The sequence below is a fragment of the Arvicola amphibius genome, chromosome 3, assembly GCF_903992535.2.
Source record: "Arvicola amphibius chromosome 3, mArvAmp1.2, whole genome shotgun sequence".
NCBI lineage: Eukaryota > Metazoa > Chordata > Mammalia > Rodentia > Cricetidae > Arvicola > Arvicola amphibius.
In genome coordinates, this window is record NC_052049.1 from 124,561,060 (window position 1) to 124,581,213 (window position 20,154).

At 40.1% G+C, this 20,154-nt stretch overlaps 1 protein-coding gene across 1 annotated transcript in view; it reads left to right on the forward strand.

Moving 5' to 3' along the window:
- Nucleotides 1–20,154, forward strand: part of Hmg20a (high mobility group 20A) — an 85,096-nt gene that overhangs the window by 35,794 nt on the left and 29,148 nt on the right. Inside the window, exon 2 of the mRNA XM_038323292.2 lies at nucleotides 14,919–15,011. Within this exon, the coding sequence (XP_038179220.1) occupies nucleotides 14,923–15,011 (89 nt within the window). The 5' untranslated portion in view covers nucleotides 14,919–14,922. The remainder of the gene's footprint in view (nucleotides 1–14,918; nucleotides 15,012–20,154) is intronic.

A 20,154-nucleotide genomic window follows, 5' to 3' on the forward strand; every position in this document is an offset into this window, starting at 1 on the left:
ATATACAATTGTATTATCTTCAGTTGTCTCTTTGAGGTCAGGTAAATGCTTTTGTGTTTGCTCAAGAAGTCCATTACAATTCATTGCTTTAGGCATGATCACTTCCCCATTTATTCATCCTTTTTCCAAATGTCTAGGTCAAAATAATTACTGCCAGCTTACCAACTTGCCTTTTGTGTAAGAAAATGCCACTCCTATCCTTCCTGTTTAAGCATCTAGTGGGTGAGCTTGGCCAAACCCAGTAAGCCACGCCTTGGTACTCATCTTCTAATATGTTCAACAGTGGCCCCTCTTCCCTCTTGCGCTTACGAACACACAGATGTAGTATAGCCAGCTACAGATACTGACACACATTTTAAATTCCTATTTAAAATAAAATTTCTACAAGCTGATTATTTGCTCAAATTGAAACAAAACTTAAAATCTAAAGTTCAATGAGGTATAGAGAGAAGGGTGAATGAGCAAAAATATGTAATAATGAAAGTACAGAAGCCTAGATTGGTACGTCCCCCACCCCCAACAGGATGAGAACCCAGGGAAGAAGCTTCTTAGGGACAGATTTGGGGGTTTATTAGAAAAAAGAACAACAACACAACTGGGCAGTGGCTGCACACAGCTTTAATCCTGGCACTTGGGAAGCAGAGGCAGGCAGATCTCTGTGAGTTTGAGGTGAGCCTGGTCAACAGAATGAATTCCAGGACAACCAGGACAACACAGAGAAACCCTGTCTGAGGGAGGGGAAAAAAACCCACTAACTGATTGGCCTTTGGGCACGTCTTTGGGGAATTCTCTTGATTGTTCATTGAGGTAGGAAGACCCACCATGAATGTAGGCACCACCATTTAATGGGCTAGTACTTGAGCTGGATAAGAATCAGGCATCTTAATTGAGCATAGGAAGCAAGTATGGATCCCTGTGTTTATTCTCTCTCTTCTTGACTGGATATTATGCTATGACCTGGAATTGTAGGCCAGATGGACCCTGCCTCTCTTATGTTGCTTTTAGTTAGATTATTTTATCAAAGCAACAGAAATTGTGGGGTGTGGAGGAATCCCTGGGTGAATGAAGTCCTGAGTGAATGTATGTTGTTGAGATGGTCATAGTCAGTCAAAGACAATAGCATCATATCCATGGGGAAAATGGTCAAGCCAGCCAGCGCTTCCTCAGGTTAAAGCTTAAAGGGATGGCAAAGCCTTCCTCTGATTCATGCACTGATGTTGATAGTATGTGCGGAAAGTGTCCACCATAGCTTCCACCCTCACCCCCATTGTATAACCTGAAGACTGCGCCCCTACAGAGACTACTGCCAAGAATAGCTAAACCAGCCTCCTTGTTCAGCAGTATGCAATAAGTCCTCCTCCATGTTCAATTGTGTATAATAAACATGCTTGCTTCCAGGTGCGAGAGAGCCCAGTCCACCTGATTCTATCTGTGTTGTGTCTGTCCTTTCTTTCATTCCCTCGCCTTCTCCAGTCAGGTCAAGTGCCCGGAACCATGCAAGGACTAGGCAGCAAATGAAATTAGAACAGTGGTTGATAGGAAAAGTATGTTTTAGAAGGTTTGGTTAAATGATTTGTCAAGGGGATGGGCCCATTTAAATTCATAGTGACAAGAAAGTCAATCTGAAAGTTCCTCAGAAAACCACTAAATGATCCAGCTTTACTACCTCTGGGTATACCTGAAGGAACCTAAGCCAACACACCCAGAGACTCTTACAGGCCCCGTTTATTGTGATTCTGTTCACAGTCAGTCAATCAATAGGTGAATGGATAAGGAAAATGTGATACACGTACACACAAAGTGAAATTTTACTTCACCTTAAAGAATGAATTATGCCATTTTCAGGAAAATAGACAGAACTGGAGATCGTAATGTAAAGCAGTGTATGCCAGATCAGAAAGACATCACATTTTCTCATATACAGAATTTATATTTAAAAAGGAAATGATATACAGGACATGAAAACTGAAGGGGGTTATACAAGGAGGGTACTAATGAGAAGGAAGGGAAACAAATATCACATGATTGCATTCATATGGGATCTAACTTTAAAAATAGACATGAACGCAAAAGTGAGATAGTGGCAGTGGGGGCAGAGAGTAATGGAGAGGTAAATATAACCAACCAGTGTGCATGGATGTACGTGTTTACTAATATAATGAAACTTGTTATTTTGTGTACTAAGTTTTAAATTTGTTTTCCTATTGAGAAGATTTCTCCCATCCTTGCCCAACACTGTAGTGACATTCTGCTTTATTTTATCTACTTTAGATATATAGTGTCTTCTCCTAATTACTGATCATTTGTGTAGTCTCTTTTACTAATGCTTATTTGATTTATATCTTTTATTTTAGATTGACTTACTTGTCCTTTGATTTGTAGGCATTCTCTATATTCTAGGTACGAATCTTTACTGAATATGTTTATTACAGATGTAACTTCAGTCTATAACGTACCTCACCCTCCTTTTCATGGGAACTTTTGAAGAATAGACATTTTTAACTTTAGTAAACTCATGTAACTTTTTCTTTTTGTGGCTTGTTGCCTTCTTTTGAAAGGAATTTTTGCCTAGCCCAAGGTCATAAAGATGTTTTTACAGTAAACTAGTCTTAACTAATTAGATGATGTGTATTTTTAATAGTTCATATGCCCAACAGGTGATAATGCATAGAATTGTACTATTTTCTTCTATAACTTCTTACATTTTTGGCATTAGGTATGAACAAGTAGATAATTGCACTGAATCGGGAATGTGCTGTGAGGGTATCAATTAGAATGGGATAGATTATTGCTAATCATAATAAACAATCACAAAAATGTCAATCACTTCCCCTTCTCTCTCTTTTTTTGCTATTTTTCCAAAGATGGTCAACAAGGGTTTGTGCTGTTTTGATCATGGAGGCCACCACTGAAATACACTTCCATGATGGTTGTGTATTAGGAGGGTGGCCGCATGACAAACTGCCCGTGGGCCTGGTTTCTGCCCGTGGGCACCGGCATCCCTGTCGGGAGCAGAATGCAGGTCCTCTGGAAGAGCAGACAGTGTTCTTAACTTATGAACCATCTTCCAGCCCAATAAATAAAACTTTACAGGAGGAATTTTAATTGTGTGTATATATATTTGTGATGTGGTTTGGTTTGATTTGGGTGAAGTAGGGACTTGATATGTAGCTTGAGGTGACCTGAAACTTTAAATCTTCCTGCCTCTGTGTCCTATGCATGTTCATATTTCTAAATGTATTTTCATGTTGAATATTAAGTTAAATTTTAATTTAAACAAAAAACAAAAATTAGTTTGGAACTAGGGATTTAGCTCAGTTAGTAGCATATTTGCCTAGCGTGTATGAAGCCCTGGCTTTGCACTCCAACACTATAAACTAATCATGGTGGTACACACTTATAATGTGAAATATTAATGCATATTTACCAACCTCAGCTATATTATAATTTTCAAAATTAAATATTTTAAGCAAATGCATTGTCCTGGGTGGGTTTTCCATAATTAGTTGTTTTTTTTTTTTAACTCCAAATTTTGACTCTTTGTTATAGTATGCTTTACATTTCTCCCTGGCAATAGTAGGCATCCAGCAGGAAACTGCTAATGAGCCACACCTATTGTGGACTGTGATTCAAAGCCATAATGTTTACTAGATAAAATGTACTGACTATAGTTTTTCTTTTAGGAAACACTGTTTTCTGGTTTGTTTGATTTTTTTTTCATTGTTTGAGAATTTTATATTTGCATTTTTGTCAAATCCACTTAGATGAATTAAAAAAAAAAAAAAACAACAGGATACGGCTGGAGAGATGGCTCAGAGGTTAAGAGAACTGACTGCTGTTCCGGAGGTCCTGAGTTCAATTCCCAGCAACCACATGATGACTCACACCCATCTATAATGAGATCTGATGCCCAGAACACTAATATATAATAAATAAAATTTTAAAAAGTTAAAAAAAAACAGGATAATTTCAGTATATTTTCACTAGGGAGTTGAAAGCAGGAGGCTCAGAAGTTCAAGATCTTATTAACTACATAGTGAGTTGAAGACTAGTCTGCAGTGTTAGGTGTGACCACATCTCCATAAATGAATAGTCTCCAATTGTGATGGTAGTGTCAATCTTTCAATTTGCTGTTGAGTCAGAGTTCCTTCCTGGAACCCTATTGGCCTTGAACTCACAGCAGTAGGTCGCTTTAGCCTCCTGTATGCTAGGATTACAGGCATGAACCACCCTACCTGACTTTCCACTTTTATTAAAATAACAACAGTATTTCTGAAAATTAGAACATTAAAAGACTGAAAATTAATTATTCATAATTCTGCCACCTTCTAATTTAACTTGTTTAGAACATTCTGGAGCTTGTTTTGATCTTTTTTTCTTATGTATGTTTGTAATATACTTCCTCATAAATATTTCATTGAAGACACTGTAGCAGTTAAAAAGTAGCTTTTGTGTTCTTGTCTGCAGAACATATGAACTTTTTATTTCATTTTTACAACATCCCTTTGAGGAAAATGACCCATTTTACATTTGGGGGTGTGGGGCACAGCAGTCCTCCGGAAATCCTCTCTGTGGGACTGCAGTAGATTTCAATTTATAACAAAAGAACATGCTAACACAAGTAAATGGATGTGTTTTCGTATAGAGAGAAGAGCTAGACAAACCATTCTGCTGCCTCCAGTCCTTTGGGTTCTGGTTAGACAACTCCAAAAATACATATTCTGGCAGATTTTAGTAAATATAGAAAATATGAAGACTCTTGGAGTGACCAAATTAGTCTTGTTACTCTTTTGTTAGAGTTAAAGCTAACGGTTTTAGACTTTTGCCTTAAATCATAGCTTACAAACCAGAGAGGTTTCTCTCTGTGTGAAAAGTGAGGCCTCCGCGCAGGCAAACCAATATTCTAAACGCTTTCAGTACATCAGATCTGAATTTGTGGCTGTTTACTCACTTGTCTTCTTTGGAATTTAGAAGCAAAAATAATGGAGGGTGTTTCTACCTGTTTAAACTATTGAGCACATTGCACTGGGGCCTGTTTGCTTTTGAAGAAAACCATTTTATTGTGATGCTAGTGAACACAGTACTGTTGCCTCCTTGTTGCTAAATTCATTTGTTTCTCTATCTTTTGGTTGAGGACATCCGTGTTACCCAATGTCCGTGGGAGTGTTTTTTAGATTGTTGTTTTCTTTTGTGACAGGGTTTTATGTTTCCCAGGCCAGCTCAAAACCCAGTGTTGCCAAGAATGACCTTGAACTTCTGCTCCTCCTGCAGCTATTCCTAAATGCTGGGATTACAGGCATAAACCGCCATGCACTTTTTATTATTATTTTTTTTTTTTTTTTTTTTTTTTTGGTTTTTCGAGACAGGGTTTCTCTGCAGCTTTTTTAGAGCCTGTCCTGCCATGCACTTTTTATAAAGTGGCTGAGATTAAACAAGTGGTTCGTGCATTCTGGACAGCTGAGCTATATCCCAGGCCGAATTGGCTTTTGAAACAGTAAAAGATTTAGAATTTCTTGCCTATGAAAGAAACATTTTCCCACCTCTTCATTTCAGCTGTTTAACTGCTGCAGAGATGAGCCTGCAAACGTGAGTTAGACAGAAGATAGAGGAGTCTGTTCCCTGCACCTAGAACTTTGTCTCTCGTTCCCTACTGAGATCTAGTGTTGCTTCTGCTTTCTTGTGTTGCCTGCCTAAAATCCCAGCCTTGAGCTGATGTTTTGGTGTTATCTACCTTTTAGTGAGACTGGATTTCTCAATAGCTAAATGCTCCAGGCTAACTATTCATTGTCAGATAGTTTGTTCAGCTGTTCTTTGTCTCCTTCAGCTCTCCAGTGCCTCTGTAAATGCTCAGTGATAATTGAAGGTCACCTCAGCTGTTTAACTTAGTCATTGATTATCTCTATCTCTATATCTTATCCCTGTTATGCTCTATCCCTGTTATGCTCGTTTACTTAAATATATACTTTCCACATATCAGCCGCTACCACCTTTCCACATACTTTTTAGCTGTTTGCCTGTCTCTAAATTGTGAAGTATAACTATAAAAGGATGTGAGCTTGTTGTACGTACCAACAAGAGTGACCTTGAATTTCTAATCTACCTATCTCCACCTCCCAAGTTTGAGATTACACTCCTGTGCCAGTTTGGTAAATTCAAGACCAGGCCTCCACGCTTGCTAAGTAAGCAGTGTGTCAACTGAGCTACATCCCTGCTGTCTCATGGCCTTTTTACTGCTGTAGTATAACAGGAAATGAGGAAGGTACTCCACACTGAGGAAGGAAAGCCAAGTTTTATGGGATTACTATGGGTCCAAGTTGGTCTTGGTCATTTACTTCCTTGTTTACTGCTAATAAAAGCAGTGTTTAGATAGGCTATGTAGGTAGAGCAGTTTGAGACCAACAGACACCATAAAACAGCCAGACAAATGGATCATAACCTCCAAAGACAATACCATGTTGTAAAATGATAAGTTTTGCTTTGGCAGAGGAAAGTGCTGTTTTTATTTTCCCTGTTACCACAGTGCCTTACATAAAACAAAAAAAAAAAAAAAAAAAAAAAAAAAAAAACCACTGCTTCCTTTCCTTCCGTGGGGATTTTTTTCCTTCCAGTACATTTTGTGTCTTAATAGTAACAGGGTTCCACCAAAGGGGGTTCATGATCGTGTACAGGAATTCCCCTGTCTAGAAAGAAACAGAGTGTGGAGTTTCTTTTTATTATGTAGTACCTTCAGTTTTTTTTTAGAAAATACTTGATTCCTAAATTGGCAAAACTATTATTTCCTAAACATCCTAAACAAAATGGCAGCTTTAGTTATGTTCCTAACTCTGGCCTCTTATTTTCCTTCTTGGTTTTGAAGAACAGTATTTCTAGCCTGAGAGAGACTGCATACTGTAAAATACTGTAAAGCAGAGCCGCCCACTATTGGCAACAAACACAGTCTTGATCCCACAGGAAATAGAGGCAACACAGGCTTGTTGAAAATGTGTGAGCTACAGGCATTGTAGTAGATTACAGCTCAGTTGTTTCTTTTGTAGCAAAATACCTGTCTTCCTTCAAAAAAATTACAAGTAGTATATTTTCAGTACAGTGTTCTCTTAATTATTAATCAGATCAACAGACCACGGTTAATATTTATACAGGTCACGGTTTATAGATTTTATTCCTAATTGTTTTGGTTTTTTTTTTAACTGCCATGCTAGTTCCGCCTTTGCAATATATCAAGACTCTAACTTCGCACCTACAATAGTATTTCCTTCTAAGCCTCCATTACCCTTCTGGTTCTTACAGAAGCTTCCTACATGATCTCCACCCCTTCCCTTCTCCACCTACCCACAGCCAATATGATCCTATAAAAATATTAGATCTCATGCCTTACTTAGAGTAACTTCCTTTCTCAGAATAAAAGCCAAAATCCTTAATATAAGCTTCAGAGCTTGGTGCTGTGGTTAGCTCTCAAGCTACTGATTTTTGCTGCTGACTCAGTCAAGCCCCGGTTGCCAGCACCTTCAGCCGCACCGGATGGTCCTTTGCTCTAGTTGTCCATCAGTTTGACCTGCTCCCTCTTCACATACCTCACAGTTTCCCTCAAAGAATACCACACTGAAGGTTTCTTAGCTTCTGCATATAAAATACCCCCTTTCCATGAGCCCCTAAACTTTCTCTCTGCTTCTTTATTAAGCGTTTCTCACTATGTAACATCATTTATTTTACTAAGTAGTTCTGGTCTTTCTTCCCCAGTATTCTGTGAATCCCACGGGAGTAGGGAGTTTTGCCTATTCCAGTCATTATATCTATTCCCAGTGTATAGGGGGGCCTAGAATGGTGGGTGGACAGTGAATGTTTAATGGATGAATAAGTGAATGATTTGGTTTCTTGCCATCTTTTCCTTAGGCTAGACTTCCATCATTCTTTTTTTTAAGATTTATTTATTTATTATGTGTACAGTATTCTCAGTATTCTGTCTGTATGTATGTCTGCAGGCCAGAAGAGGGCACCAGACCTCATTACTGATGGTTGTGAGCCACCATGTGGTTGCTGGGAATTGAACTCAGGACCTTTGGAAGAGCAGGTAGTCCTCTTAACCACTGAGCCATCTCTCCAGCCCAGCTTCCATCATTCTTTAAGTCAGTAATGGTCCGAGGAGCCAAAGCTGAAATTCTAGAAATAGGAGCCCTATTTTCTATGTGTTCTACCCAGCCATCATCGTTCTGTTATTTTGGTTTGGTTTGGTTTGGGTTTGGTTTTTCAAAACAAGAGTTTCTCAGTGTAACAGTCCTGGCTGTCCTGGAACTGGCTTTGTACACCAGGCTAGATTCAAACTCAGAAATTTACCTGCCTCTCCTCCCGAGTGCTGGGATAAAAGTGCACTACTACGCCCGGCTTAGTTTTTTAATTTTTTGAGTCAAGATCACATTGTGTAGCTCAAACTCATTATATAGCTGAGATTGACCTTGAACTATTGACCTACAGTGCCACCTCCCAATTTCTCGGATGGAAAGCATGTGCTTCAAATCTCTGTTTGGTGGTTTTTGTTTTGTTTTACTGGTTTGTGGGTGTTGTACCTGTTCACCGTGTTTATGTGGTGTCTGGTGCACACACAGGCCAGAAGAGGGCGTCAGAGACTGTGGTACTGAATTACAGAAATTGTAAGCTGTGGTGGTGTGGGTGCTAGAAATCGAACCTGGGTCCTCTGCAAACCCCTGAGCCATCTCTCCAGCATACATACCCCACACCAGGTTTTTGTTTGTTTTGTATCAAGACAAGGCCTCAAATTTGTGATTGTCTTGCCTCAGCCCTTCAAGTGCTGGAGTTAGCAGCATGTCCACCACACCTAACTATGCCATCTCTTTCTTTTTCTATTCTTTTTTTCTCTTTTTCTCTTTTTAACTAAGGGCCTTTGATATGCTACGCAAACCCTCAGCTGCTGAGATCCAAGACCAGCTGTGCCCATACTGATTGTCTCCCTATACCTCAGCCGTCCCAGGTTACCTGGTTCTATCTTTTTTCTTCTCATCGCCATTTAAAACCCTAACAAAAGAGTTCTTTACTGGATTTCATTTAACTGAACCCCAGTTAACTGCCAAGTGGGATTAGCAGTGTTCTCGTCCCCACTGTAAAACATACTGATTAATGCCTACAGCCTACTGAATGCTCCTAGCTGAGCGCTCAGCTGGTAGATGATGCTCTAGCAAGCCTTTGTACTCTCACTCCCACTTAAATGTGTGTGCATAGCAAAGTCAGTTGTATTTATGCCCAATCTGATTATATGCCAAAAAATATATAAATTATATAATTGTTAAATATATAATACAGTATTTTTTAGATGAATGAACTCTACTTTTTTAGGCAGCTTTAGGCTCACAGAAAAAATGAAGCAAGTAGAATTCTGTGTACTCACTAACCCCACACATCATCCACAGCCAACCCCACTGTTAACATCCTGCTCAGAATGGTACATTTGTTGCAATCAGTCCCAAATTGTCACATCACCATAATTCACATCAAGGTTTACTTTTGGTGGTATACATTCTGTAATTGTTGACAGATGTAGAATGGTATCTTTCCCTCCCACTGAAGTACCGTACAGGACAGTCTCAATTCCCTGAAAATCCTCTGCATTCATTTGGTGTGGTGTTCCCCATTCCACATTCTGGCAACAACTACTTATTTTTACTTCCTAGCATATCAGATAGGTAGACTCATGCAGTATGTATGTAGCCTTTTCATATTGATGTCTTTTACTTAGTAATATGTGTTGCCACCTTGTTATGACTTACTAGCTCATTCTTTTTTTCTTTTCTTTTAGTTTTTTGAGACAGGGCCCTAGCTGTCCTGGAACTCACTTTGTAGGCCAAGCTGGCCTTGAACTCACAGAGATCCACCCCTACTTCTGCCTCCTGAGTGCTGAGATTAAAGGTACTACCGCCATGTCCAGCCTCATTCTTTATATTACTGAATAACATACCATTGTCTGGTTACACCACACTTTATTTACCAACTGAAGGATATTTTGATTATATCCAGGCTTGGCAGCTATGAATAAAACTACTGTAAATACCGATGTCTAACAGGTTTTGTATGAACATAGTTTTTAATTCAGTTAGTCAAATACCAAAGATCATGAATGCAGGATTATATAGGAAGAGTATATTTCCTTTTGGAAGAAACTTAAATTTTCTTCCAAGTCTACCATTTTGCATTCCCATTAATAATGGAAGAGATTAATCTTGCTCCTTGTCCTTGTCAGCACTTAATTTAGTCAGTGTTTTGGACTGTGACCACTAATAGTAGTAGTTTTAATTTGCAGTTGATTAATGACATATGGCATTGCATATCATATGTACTTATTTGACATCTGTCTATCTTCTTTGATAAGGTTCTATTCTGCCTGTTTTGGTCCATTTTTAAATTGTTCTTTTATTTTTGGTGTTTTATATAAATATTTCTCTCAGTTTAAAACCTGCTTTTCATTCCTTTGACATTTTATTTTTCAGAGCAAACATTTTTAATCTGAAATTATTAGTTACTTCAGCTTCCTTTTGATTGCTGTTAGCATGGTTTACTTTTCTCTACCCCCTTTCCTTTTATATATCTCTTTTTATTTAAAGTGGGGTTTTTTTGCAGGTGGTACAAAATTGAGATTTTTTTTTCCCTTTTTTATTTGTTATTTTATAGGAGGGGTGTGGATGTGGATACACATGTACCACAATACAGATGGAGAGGTCACAGGACAGTTTTTGAAGTTTGCTCCTTCCATTAGGCAGAGTCTCTCATTGTTTCTGCCACCCTGCATACTTCTGGTTAACTGCCAATAAATAAGCTTAAGCTTCCAGAGAGTTCTGCTGTCTCCACTTCCGTCCATCTTCCTGTGGGAGTGCTGGGATTATAGATGCACACCACTGGATCTAACTTTCTGTTGGTTCTGGGACTCCAGCTCGGTCATCAGGGCTCACACAACAGGCACTTTTGCCCTTCCGATGCTCGTGTTCACATTGTGTGTGTGGAGGTCGGAACAACCTTCAGGGGTTGGATCTGTCTTTCACCATGGATTCTAGGATTAAACTCATGTCATCAGAGTTGCTTGGCAAGCGCTGTTACCTGCCAAGCCTCTCCCAGGTCCAAGAACATTTTTAAAACTTCATCCAATTTCCTTTTGTTGCCCTTTATTAACCAAAGCTACATTCCTCTTGCTCATGTGTGTGGTGTGTGCCTGTTTGCATGTGTGTATAAGTGGCCATGCATATGTGTATGCATGAATGAAGAAGCCTAAAGTTGAATTTAGGTAGCTTGTGCTCTCTCTCTCTCTCTCTCATTCTCTCTCTCTCTCTCTCTCTCTCTCTCTCTCTCTCTCTCTCTCTCTCTCTCTCTCTCTCTCTCTCTCTCTCTCTCTCTCTCGTTGAGACTGTCTCTCAGTTGAACCAGATCTCACTGTTTCAACTAGTTTTAGCTTCACCTTGCCCCAGGAGTCTGTCTCATCCTCCCAACTGCCACATCTGCTAGAATTTTACATAGATCCTCATTCTTGGTGGGGAAAGTGCTATATCCACTGAGCTATAAAAGGACAAAGAAATAGACAGGCATGATGACACACACCTTTAATCGCAGCACTCGGGAGGCAGAGGCAGGCAGATCTCTGTGAGTTCGAGGCCAGCCTGGTCTACAAGAGCTAGTTCCAGGGCAGGCTCTAAAACTACAACGAAGCCCTGTTTAGAGAAACAAACAAACAAAAAAAAAAAAAAAAAACGAAAGAAATCTTAAATTAATTCTTGGCTAAGTGAGTAGTTAGTATATAGAGTTTTTAGGCTTCCAAAGCTAAGATACAGACTTAGTTCAAAGCATAAACCTCGAAATAATAGGAGTGTTTAGGACTATAGCCAGATTTGGGTAGGTCCCTCTGCCAGGAAGTATCTTGCATGATATTTATGTAAACTGCAGCAAAGAAGCAAATTCATGTATTTGCTTTGCCTTTGTACACAATTCCTTCTCCTTCCAGAGTAGCATTCATTAAATTTCTTAAATGCCTTGCATGAGATTTTAAAGCTCACTGTGATCTCTGTACTGGTCCATTATCAGGCACAAATGATGCACTTGAAGGGCTTTTGGCATCCAGTGACTTAGTAGCCGTGACTCACTTTGAATCACCCCTCCCTGGTGGACTAGATGAGAGCTCGTTCCCATGGGACCCGAGCATGTTCTTGAGAATCATTTTATTTTCCAACTTACTGAACTACTTCAGAGCCTCTGGGTTTCACTGGGCTTTTCTTCATTTCCTTCTTTTGTTGATCTTGGCCCCTTTATCTTCCACCCACTTTATTACTCATTTCTTAGGGACCTGACTGCTCAGTAACACTAAGAAAATGTATCTGAAGCCATATGGGTTGAGTAACACAAACTTAAGAGTTTGGGGGAAAGAAGAAATGTGTGTTCTCTGAACTTCCTTTGTTTATGTGCTCTGTTTATATGTTGTTAAGGTTGTGTTATCCAGCTGTCTCTACATTTCAAAAAATGACTAAAGATATCTGGTGAACACTCTTAAGAGGGCCATGTTGACATAGTGAGCGAAAAAACACTTCATTTGTTCCCCACCAAATAATGTCTCTCCTTTTGAGAGGAGGGAGCAAAGCCAAAAGCTTCAGATGCCCAGTTTCAAGGTTCTTGAGAGGCCAGTGACTTCTAGGGACACTTATAGGAGTAAATCAACCAAGTCCTTGTTAGGTTGGAGGCTATGTGACTGTTTCTTCAGTACAGTCTGTGGTATCTAACTATCTTTTTGTGGGGAATGAATCGGGTACAATGAATATTAGCATTGGCGTTAGTAACCCCGAAAGCCCATGCTCTCATCTGGTCTTATCTAATATGAATTAAAATGTAAGTACATTTGAGTAGAATCACTCTAGAAAACAAATGGAATTTTATAGTATTTGTCAGAGCCATTCTACTTGTAAGTCTTGAAGAAACTGAAAATGGTTCTTAGGCCTTCCTGCACATCACATGAATGAATGCCTTCCTCGGCCTTCTAGACTCTGTATGCCATAATTCATAAGATAAATGCAGAGAAGCTTTTTTGTCACATTCAACTATTTATGGATCTTTGTCTCCTAAATAATAAATTTAGAAGTGAAATTAAGTAAGAGCAAGAAATAAAGCATCAGTTTTAGTATTTGGGAAGTAAACCACTCCACTGAACATTAAGAATGCCGGTCGGTGTCCCCTGCAGTTTCTGCCTATTTCCCCCAGTGGGATGAACACCGGCTCACTATGGCTGCTGGGGTCGCCTTTAATCGCCCCTCACTAGAGCCCCTTAACAACAGCACTGAGAGGACTGCCAAGGGCCTCCTCAGTGAATTCGCATCATTTACTTCTCAATTCGCCCACTGATTGAGGCCTTCTCTCTTGAGTGCTTCGCAGTTCCACTTAAGTGGCTGATGTTTGGGGTCACTATTGAATGTTTTGTGTGAATATCACTTTCATGATGAATTGGCTGCTGCTGCTTTTAGCTATATGGGGTGAAGGCCTTGGTGGTAAACCTTGAAAGGGAAAAATCCTTCTCTGTAGAGATATGCTAAATGAAATTACTCTCTTTATCACTTTGTCCTTTTATCCTTGCAGTCCGATAACCTCCAGTTCCTGTGATTTATTTGTTTTCTTCAATTAAGCTGAGCTGTTTCCTGCGCCCAGGTGCACGCTATTTCTGCTGTGGGTTATGACAGTGAAGTGCTGCACGGTTCTGACTGGAAGTGTGGTTTCTTTGACTCAGAACCACATCAGTGTGCCTTCCATCCTCTACTTCCTCTGCACTATTTCCTTTTTTAAGGGCTTGGTTTGTCACCACTTAATCCAAACATGATTCATGTGGGACTAAGAGCTGATAATGTTGTAACAATACTGTATATATAGCAATACTCAGAACATTTGCTGTCTTAGCCTTTCTCTGTCTGTGAAGTGCGCTGAGCTTAATCCCTCTCAACAACCCCGGAAATTAAATCAGTACCTTCATCTGTCTGCTGCTGAAACGTTAGCTAAAAGTGGTTGATCAAAATATCTTGCTCAAGGTTTTTGGTGATTGTGGGTCACACCACCTAAAAATCTCCACAAAACAAAGACTTGTGAAGGACTGAGGAGATGGTGAAACTGGTAAAAGTACCTGCTTTGCAGGCCTCACAGTGGACCCACAGTGGAAGGAGAGCCTCTGGCCTCTATGTGCAAACCGTCTCACATGTGTCACGCACACAATAACAATAAATAAAAACTTGCTTTACTTTCTTAAAGAACACTTTGGAGGATGAATAAAAAGTTTTCCAAAGCATATCCTGCTTGTTAAAACTGGACCTGTTTTTATTTGTATGCTTGTTAAAACTGGATTTGTTTTTATTTGTGTCTATGTGTGGTGTATGTATGTGTGGGGTATACACATGTATGTGCTTGTACACATCCATGCATGCATGCAGAGACCAGAGAAGACCATCAGATGTCCAATTCTATCACTTTCCTACATAATCCCTTAAGATAGGGCTTCTCTCTGAACCTGGAACTCACTATTTCAGCTAGTCCGGCTGACCAGTAAGCACCATGACTCTCCTGCTTGCCCCCTCTCCCAGCACTGGGTTTGTAGGCACTCTACAGGGCTGTACCTAACCGTATGTGAGCATTGAGGATTAAACTCAGTCCTCTTGCTTGCAAACCTGCCAGTCTTATTTACCCACTAAGCCCCCAACTTATTTTTAGTCTGGTTAGTTGATAAAGATGTGGCTAAAAGCCCATTTACCACGGAGTTTAAATTGATGTGTCCAAGTCAAGAAAACAAACATTTAGGTCAGTTTCTATTCTGTTGCTGGTGTACTGAAGCTAAGAAAGGCAGGTCTTTTTGGGCCAGAAGTAACTAAGCCATTAATTTTTTTATGATTGTCTCTTCCTTTCAGGGAGATGGAAAGCTTGATGACTAGCTCTGCCCTGCCGCCCCTCTTTGCAGATGAAGACGGCTCCAAGGAGAGTAATGATCTGGCTGCAACTGGGTAAGCAGCTGCTTTGGGACATTGGACTTCTGCAGAGGCTTCAAAACACAGTTTCTGACAAAGTATGAGGTGCTAACGAGGCAGTTTTATACCATAAGAGTAGAAGATGCATTTGTTGGGCCTTTCAAAGAGAGCTATTGTAACCCGCTTTGTAATGTGCTTTCAGCCTTCTGCCAGTGCTCTGAGCCTGGTGGACCCAGTACAGGGAATACTCTAAAATTCAAATGTATTTTCTTTGTAAGCTGCCGCAGTCATTAAATATTTTCCCAGAGATTAGACTTGTGTGTGGTTTGTACATGCATATGGAATATGCACTAGTTTTTTTGTCTAGGGAGTTAACTAGCAAGCCCCAGTGCTGCCTCTGCTTCCTTCAGTGCTGGGGTTGCAGATATGCACAGGCTATTCCCAGTGTTTGCATGGGTGCTGGGATCCAAACTCTGGCCCTCAAACGCTCTTTCCACTGACAAACTTCTAGCTTTTTAATATGGTTCTTTGTTCATGGTGCTTAGAAACTGGGGCAGGATAGGTGGCTCAGTGCTTAAGAGCACTGGCTGTTCTTCCAGCACCCACATTCCTAGCTCAACAACCTTCTGCAACTCCAGTTCCAGCAGATCTGATGCCTCAGAGGGCCTCGTGTGCATATGGTACAGAGGCATACATACAGGCACAACCACCCAAACACATAAAAATAAGTAATTTTTTTAATTTAAAATAAAAGATGTTTTGCCGCTTTAACCAACTTCTTGTTTCTTGGTGTAGGAGGTTCTTCTTTCTATGTGTCAAATAAAGAAGCTGCCTTGGCCTTCTGATAGGGCAGAACTTAGATAGGTGGGGAAGACAGGACTGGATGCTGGGAGGAAGAAGGCAGGCAGGGAGAGCCGCCATGAAGTTGCCAGAGTCAGATATGCTGAATCTTTCCCTGTAAACCACGACCTCGTGGTTCTACACAGATTATTAGAAATGGGTTGAATCAAGATATAAGAATTAGCCAGTAAGAGGCTAGATATAATGGGCCAGGCAGTAATCTAATTAATACAATTTCCGTGTGGTCATTTCTGGTATAAGCTAGCCGGGCGGGACCGAACAAAGGCCCGCTCTCCTTTATACTACAGTTTCTTCCATCCCTTTTCCATGGAATCATTGAACAAACCTATAAAGGAATTCAGAGAGAAGTTAACAGCAGCACCTACCTCTTGCCTTAAAATTCTCTGGTCCACTTGAAAGGCAGGTTTTGTTTTGTTTTGATTTGGGTTTTTTTGGCTTAGGGGGTTTGTTTGTTTTTTGTTTGACTGGTTGGTTTGGTTTTTTTAGATGGGTCTTTCTATGTAACTGTGGCTATTCTGGAACTTGCTCTGTAGACCAGGCTGGCCTCTAATTCAGATCCACCTGCCTCTTTCTCCTAAGTGCTGGGATTAAAGGCGTGTACCACCGTTCCTGGCTTCACTTGAGGTTTTTTTTTTTTAATCTTTTCTTGATATTTAGAAGCCAAAGAAGAAATATATTCACTAGCACATTCAAGTACTAGCTAATCCCTAAGATGAATTTATTCTTTCTTTTTTCTTTTTTTTTTCTTTTTTTTTTTTTTTTTTTTTTTTGGTTTTTCGAGACAGGGTTCTCTGCAGCTTTTTTAGAGCCTGTCCTGGAACTAGCTCTTGTAGACCAGGCTGGCCTCGAACTCACGGAGATCCGCCTGCCTCTGCCTACCGAGTGCTGGGATTAAAGGCGTGCGCCAACACCTCCCGGCTCATATTCTTTATTTAAAAAATAACTCATTATATAATTCTGTTTTCTCTCCTCACATTCATTTCTCAACCTCATTAATATCTCTGCCTTTTGACCTCACTGCTTAAATAAAATTGTTCTCCTAGACTTTTCTAAAGGCTGCCTAGTTACTAGATTAGTAACCATTAGTTCATTCAGGAAAAGAATTCAGTGTGGCCAGGCAAGGTGGCCCACACCTTTAAGGTCAGCATTGGGAGGCAGAGGCAGGCAGATCTCTGTGACTTGATCTTGTGAGTTCAAGTCCAGCAAGGGCTACATAGTGAACTCCTGTCTCAAAGCAACATTTTTTCCAGTTGTATACCTAAGAGTGTTCCAAGCTGTCCTGGAACTCACTCTATAGACCAGGCTATCCTCAAACTTGAGGCATTCCTTCTGTCTGTGCCTCCTGAGTGCTAGAATTACAGGCATGGGCCACCTCTTCATCCTTTTTGTTTGGTTTAGTTTGGTTTGGTTTGCTTTTGGGTTTTTAGTTTTTCAAGACAGGGTTTCTCTGTCTTAACAGCTCTGGCTGACCTGGAACTCACTCTATAGACCAGGCTGACCTCAAACTCACAGAGATTCTCTTGCCTCTGCCTCCCAAGTGCTGGGATTAAAGGCGTGTGCCACCATGCCTATCTGTTTCTTCATCCTTTTATAGCTCAAATTCTGACAGAAAAATGGGACAGTAAATAGGATAAGTCAGTAGAACACTAGCCATGTGAATAAGAAGTATGGATTGAGAGATAAAGTAGGAAGGAGGGACTAGGAAGATTAGGGGAGCAGTTTTAGACAGTGACCAAGAAAGCATTTAATGAGGATGTGATTTGAGTAATGTGTTCTCTCCTCAAAAGAAGTCAGGTCACTCGCATGTTATTATCTAAGGAAGATTTTTGTGGGCAGAGAAAGCAATCAAGTCAAAAGCCTAGAAGTAAGAATGTTTCTTACTTTGCAGAAAAAGCTAGAAAGGCAGTGTGACTAAAGCAGCCGGTTAAAGGATGAGGGGAAGCAGCGGGCCCTATGAGTGCTTCTTTAGTGTACCAATGAATTGCCTAGAGACCTTATTAAAATGAGGGTTCTGATTTAGAAAATCTAAAGTGAGGCAGAGATTCTGTTTCTAACAAGCTCGCAGGTCATGCTATAGATGCCGACAGGCCTGTACTCTGAGTAGGAAGGGCTGGATGCTTTAAACACTGGAGGGTTTGAAGAAAATGATAAGATCTAACTGACTTCTTAATAATCTGACTGTTGTACTCCAGTGGGGCGAAGGGAGCAAGGAGACATGATAGCCTGAAGAGCATCACTCATAGCCTTGACAAGAACATTTTTGGTGAGATTGTGAAGGAGAAAAAAAAAACCACATTCCTCATTGGAGTGTTTTTCTAAGATGTGGGAATGGAGTTAGTGAGAAGTGTAGAATTCTAGATGTAGTTTGATAGTAGACCAAACAGGATTTGACTGCACGGCCAGATGAGCAATGTAAAAAGGGAGAAGAGGACAAAGACAGTTTCAAAACTTTGGCATCGCTACCTGGAAAGATGGCGTCACCTCTCACTTAGGAAGGAAACTTGGTCAGGAAACAATAAAATCGAGGTGCTTGTTAGAGCTCTAAGCTGGGATGTCAATCAGACGGTGTCATACCAGTTTCTGATGTTTCAGGCATTTTAGGCTAGAGAGAAAAGTTTGAGATCATCGGCATCTAGCTAGAATTAACGCCATGAGACTAGATAAAAATCAGCAAAGGACCAAGCACTGTGCAGAGAAGGAAGGGGGGAAACCCCTAAAGAGCCTGAGCTCTGGGAGACTCCAGCATCTAGAAGACAGACAGAGAAGCAATGGTAAGCCAAAATCACAGTGAGAGCTGAGAGGCAGCAGAATACAGACACACAAGGGGGCAAGAAACTAATGGCTGTCCCAGATCCTTCTGGTAGATTAGATGACGACTGAGAAATGGCATTGGATTTCACAAGATATTTACTGGTGGCCTAGATAAGAATTGTATACTTGCATCCCTTCTGAAATGCCTTTAAAAGAGGACAGGAGAAAATTGAATTTGCAAGTTATGACCTGCTCTTTCTAGGGCATTAGAAGTTGAGGGCAGGAGCAAATGAAGACCTTCACCAGAAGTTGGGTAGAAACATTGTTTTCCTTTTATTTCCTTTTGTTTTAAGAATTAGACAAGCACGCTTTTAACAGAGTATACCAATCCTGTAAAAAGAACTGGTGATGCCAGACGGGACAGAATTGCTGAAAATCTGCCCTTGAGTAGCCAGGGGAATGAGATCAAGGGTGGAAGTGGAAGGGTTGTTGCTTTAGCTAGGAGCATGCACAGTGGGTACCTGTGACTACTCCTTTCAGATACTGCCTATGTCTGTCAGGAATTTGTAGGGTTGCTATTCTTTCCCAACCTGATTTGCATATTTTGCTGGAAGAAAAATGTTTGAAATTTAGGAAGTACTAAACCAGTAACAGTTGAAATGAATGATAGGGAAAGCAGGAGTAGCCTAAACAGCCAGATTAATTAAAATATTTGAAAAGTAATGCCTGCTAAGATCAAACTATATCTCAGGATCACTTCTTATGTGACTTATTTTTGTGTATGAATGATTTGACTACATGTATGTCAGTGCACCATATGCATACTTGGTGCCTGGGGAGATGGTTGTTAGCCACTGTGTTGGTGCTGGTAATTGAACCTGGGTCCTTGATAAAGCACAGGTGTTCTAAACCACTGGACCATTTCTCCTACCCTAGGGGCAATGCATTTTAAAGAACATGGTTAATGTTGGCTTTATAGCTACTTTTTAAATATACACTTATTAAAAGACCTCAACAATCTAGAAGCTTCCTATATAAAGTCATTGGTATGTCTCCTAGAAAATGTCAGAAAATATCATTTCTTTCATCCACAATAAAGTATGCATCTGCTTTTCTTCATTGTTCCATCCACTGTAATCTGATATTTGTTTCCATAGTTCCATTGAAACTATATTCCCCTAAAGCTGCATAACCTTCAGGGATCTAAATTTAACAGAATGTTTTTAGCATGTCTGTTTGTTTTTGGTTTTGCTTTTTTTTTAAATAGTGTCTTACTTGGTAGCCTGGTTGACTTGGAACTGATTTTAATATAGACCAGGCAGGCCTTGAACTCACAGAGATCCTCTTGCCTCTGCCTCCCAAGTGCTGGGATTAAAAGCATTCCCTACCTCACCCAGCTAGTCTGTCTTATTTAACCTTAACACCTTTTTTTCTTGGTTACTGCCCTTTCTTCCTTAAAGTCTCCCTGTCCTTTCTCTTGTAGCATTCTCCTAATTCTTGAGTCTCCTTTCCCAATATTTCTAACACTTGCTTTTAAATTGCTATTATTTTTTAATTTTTTATGATT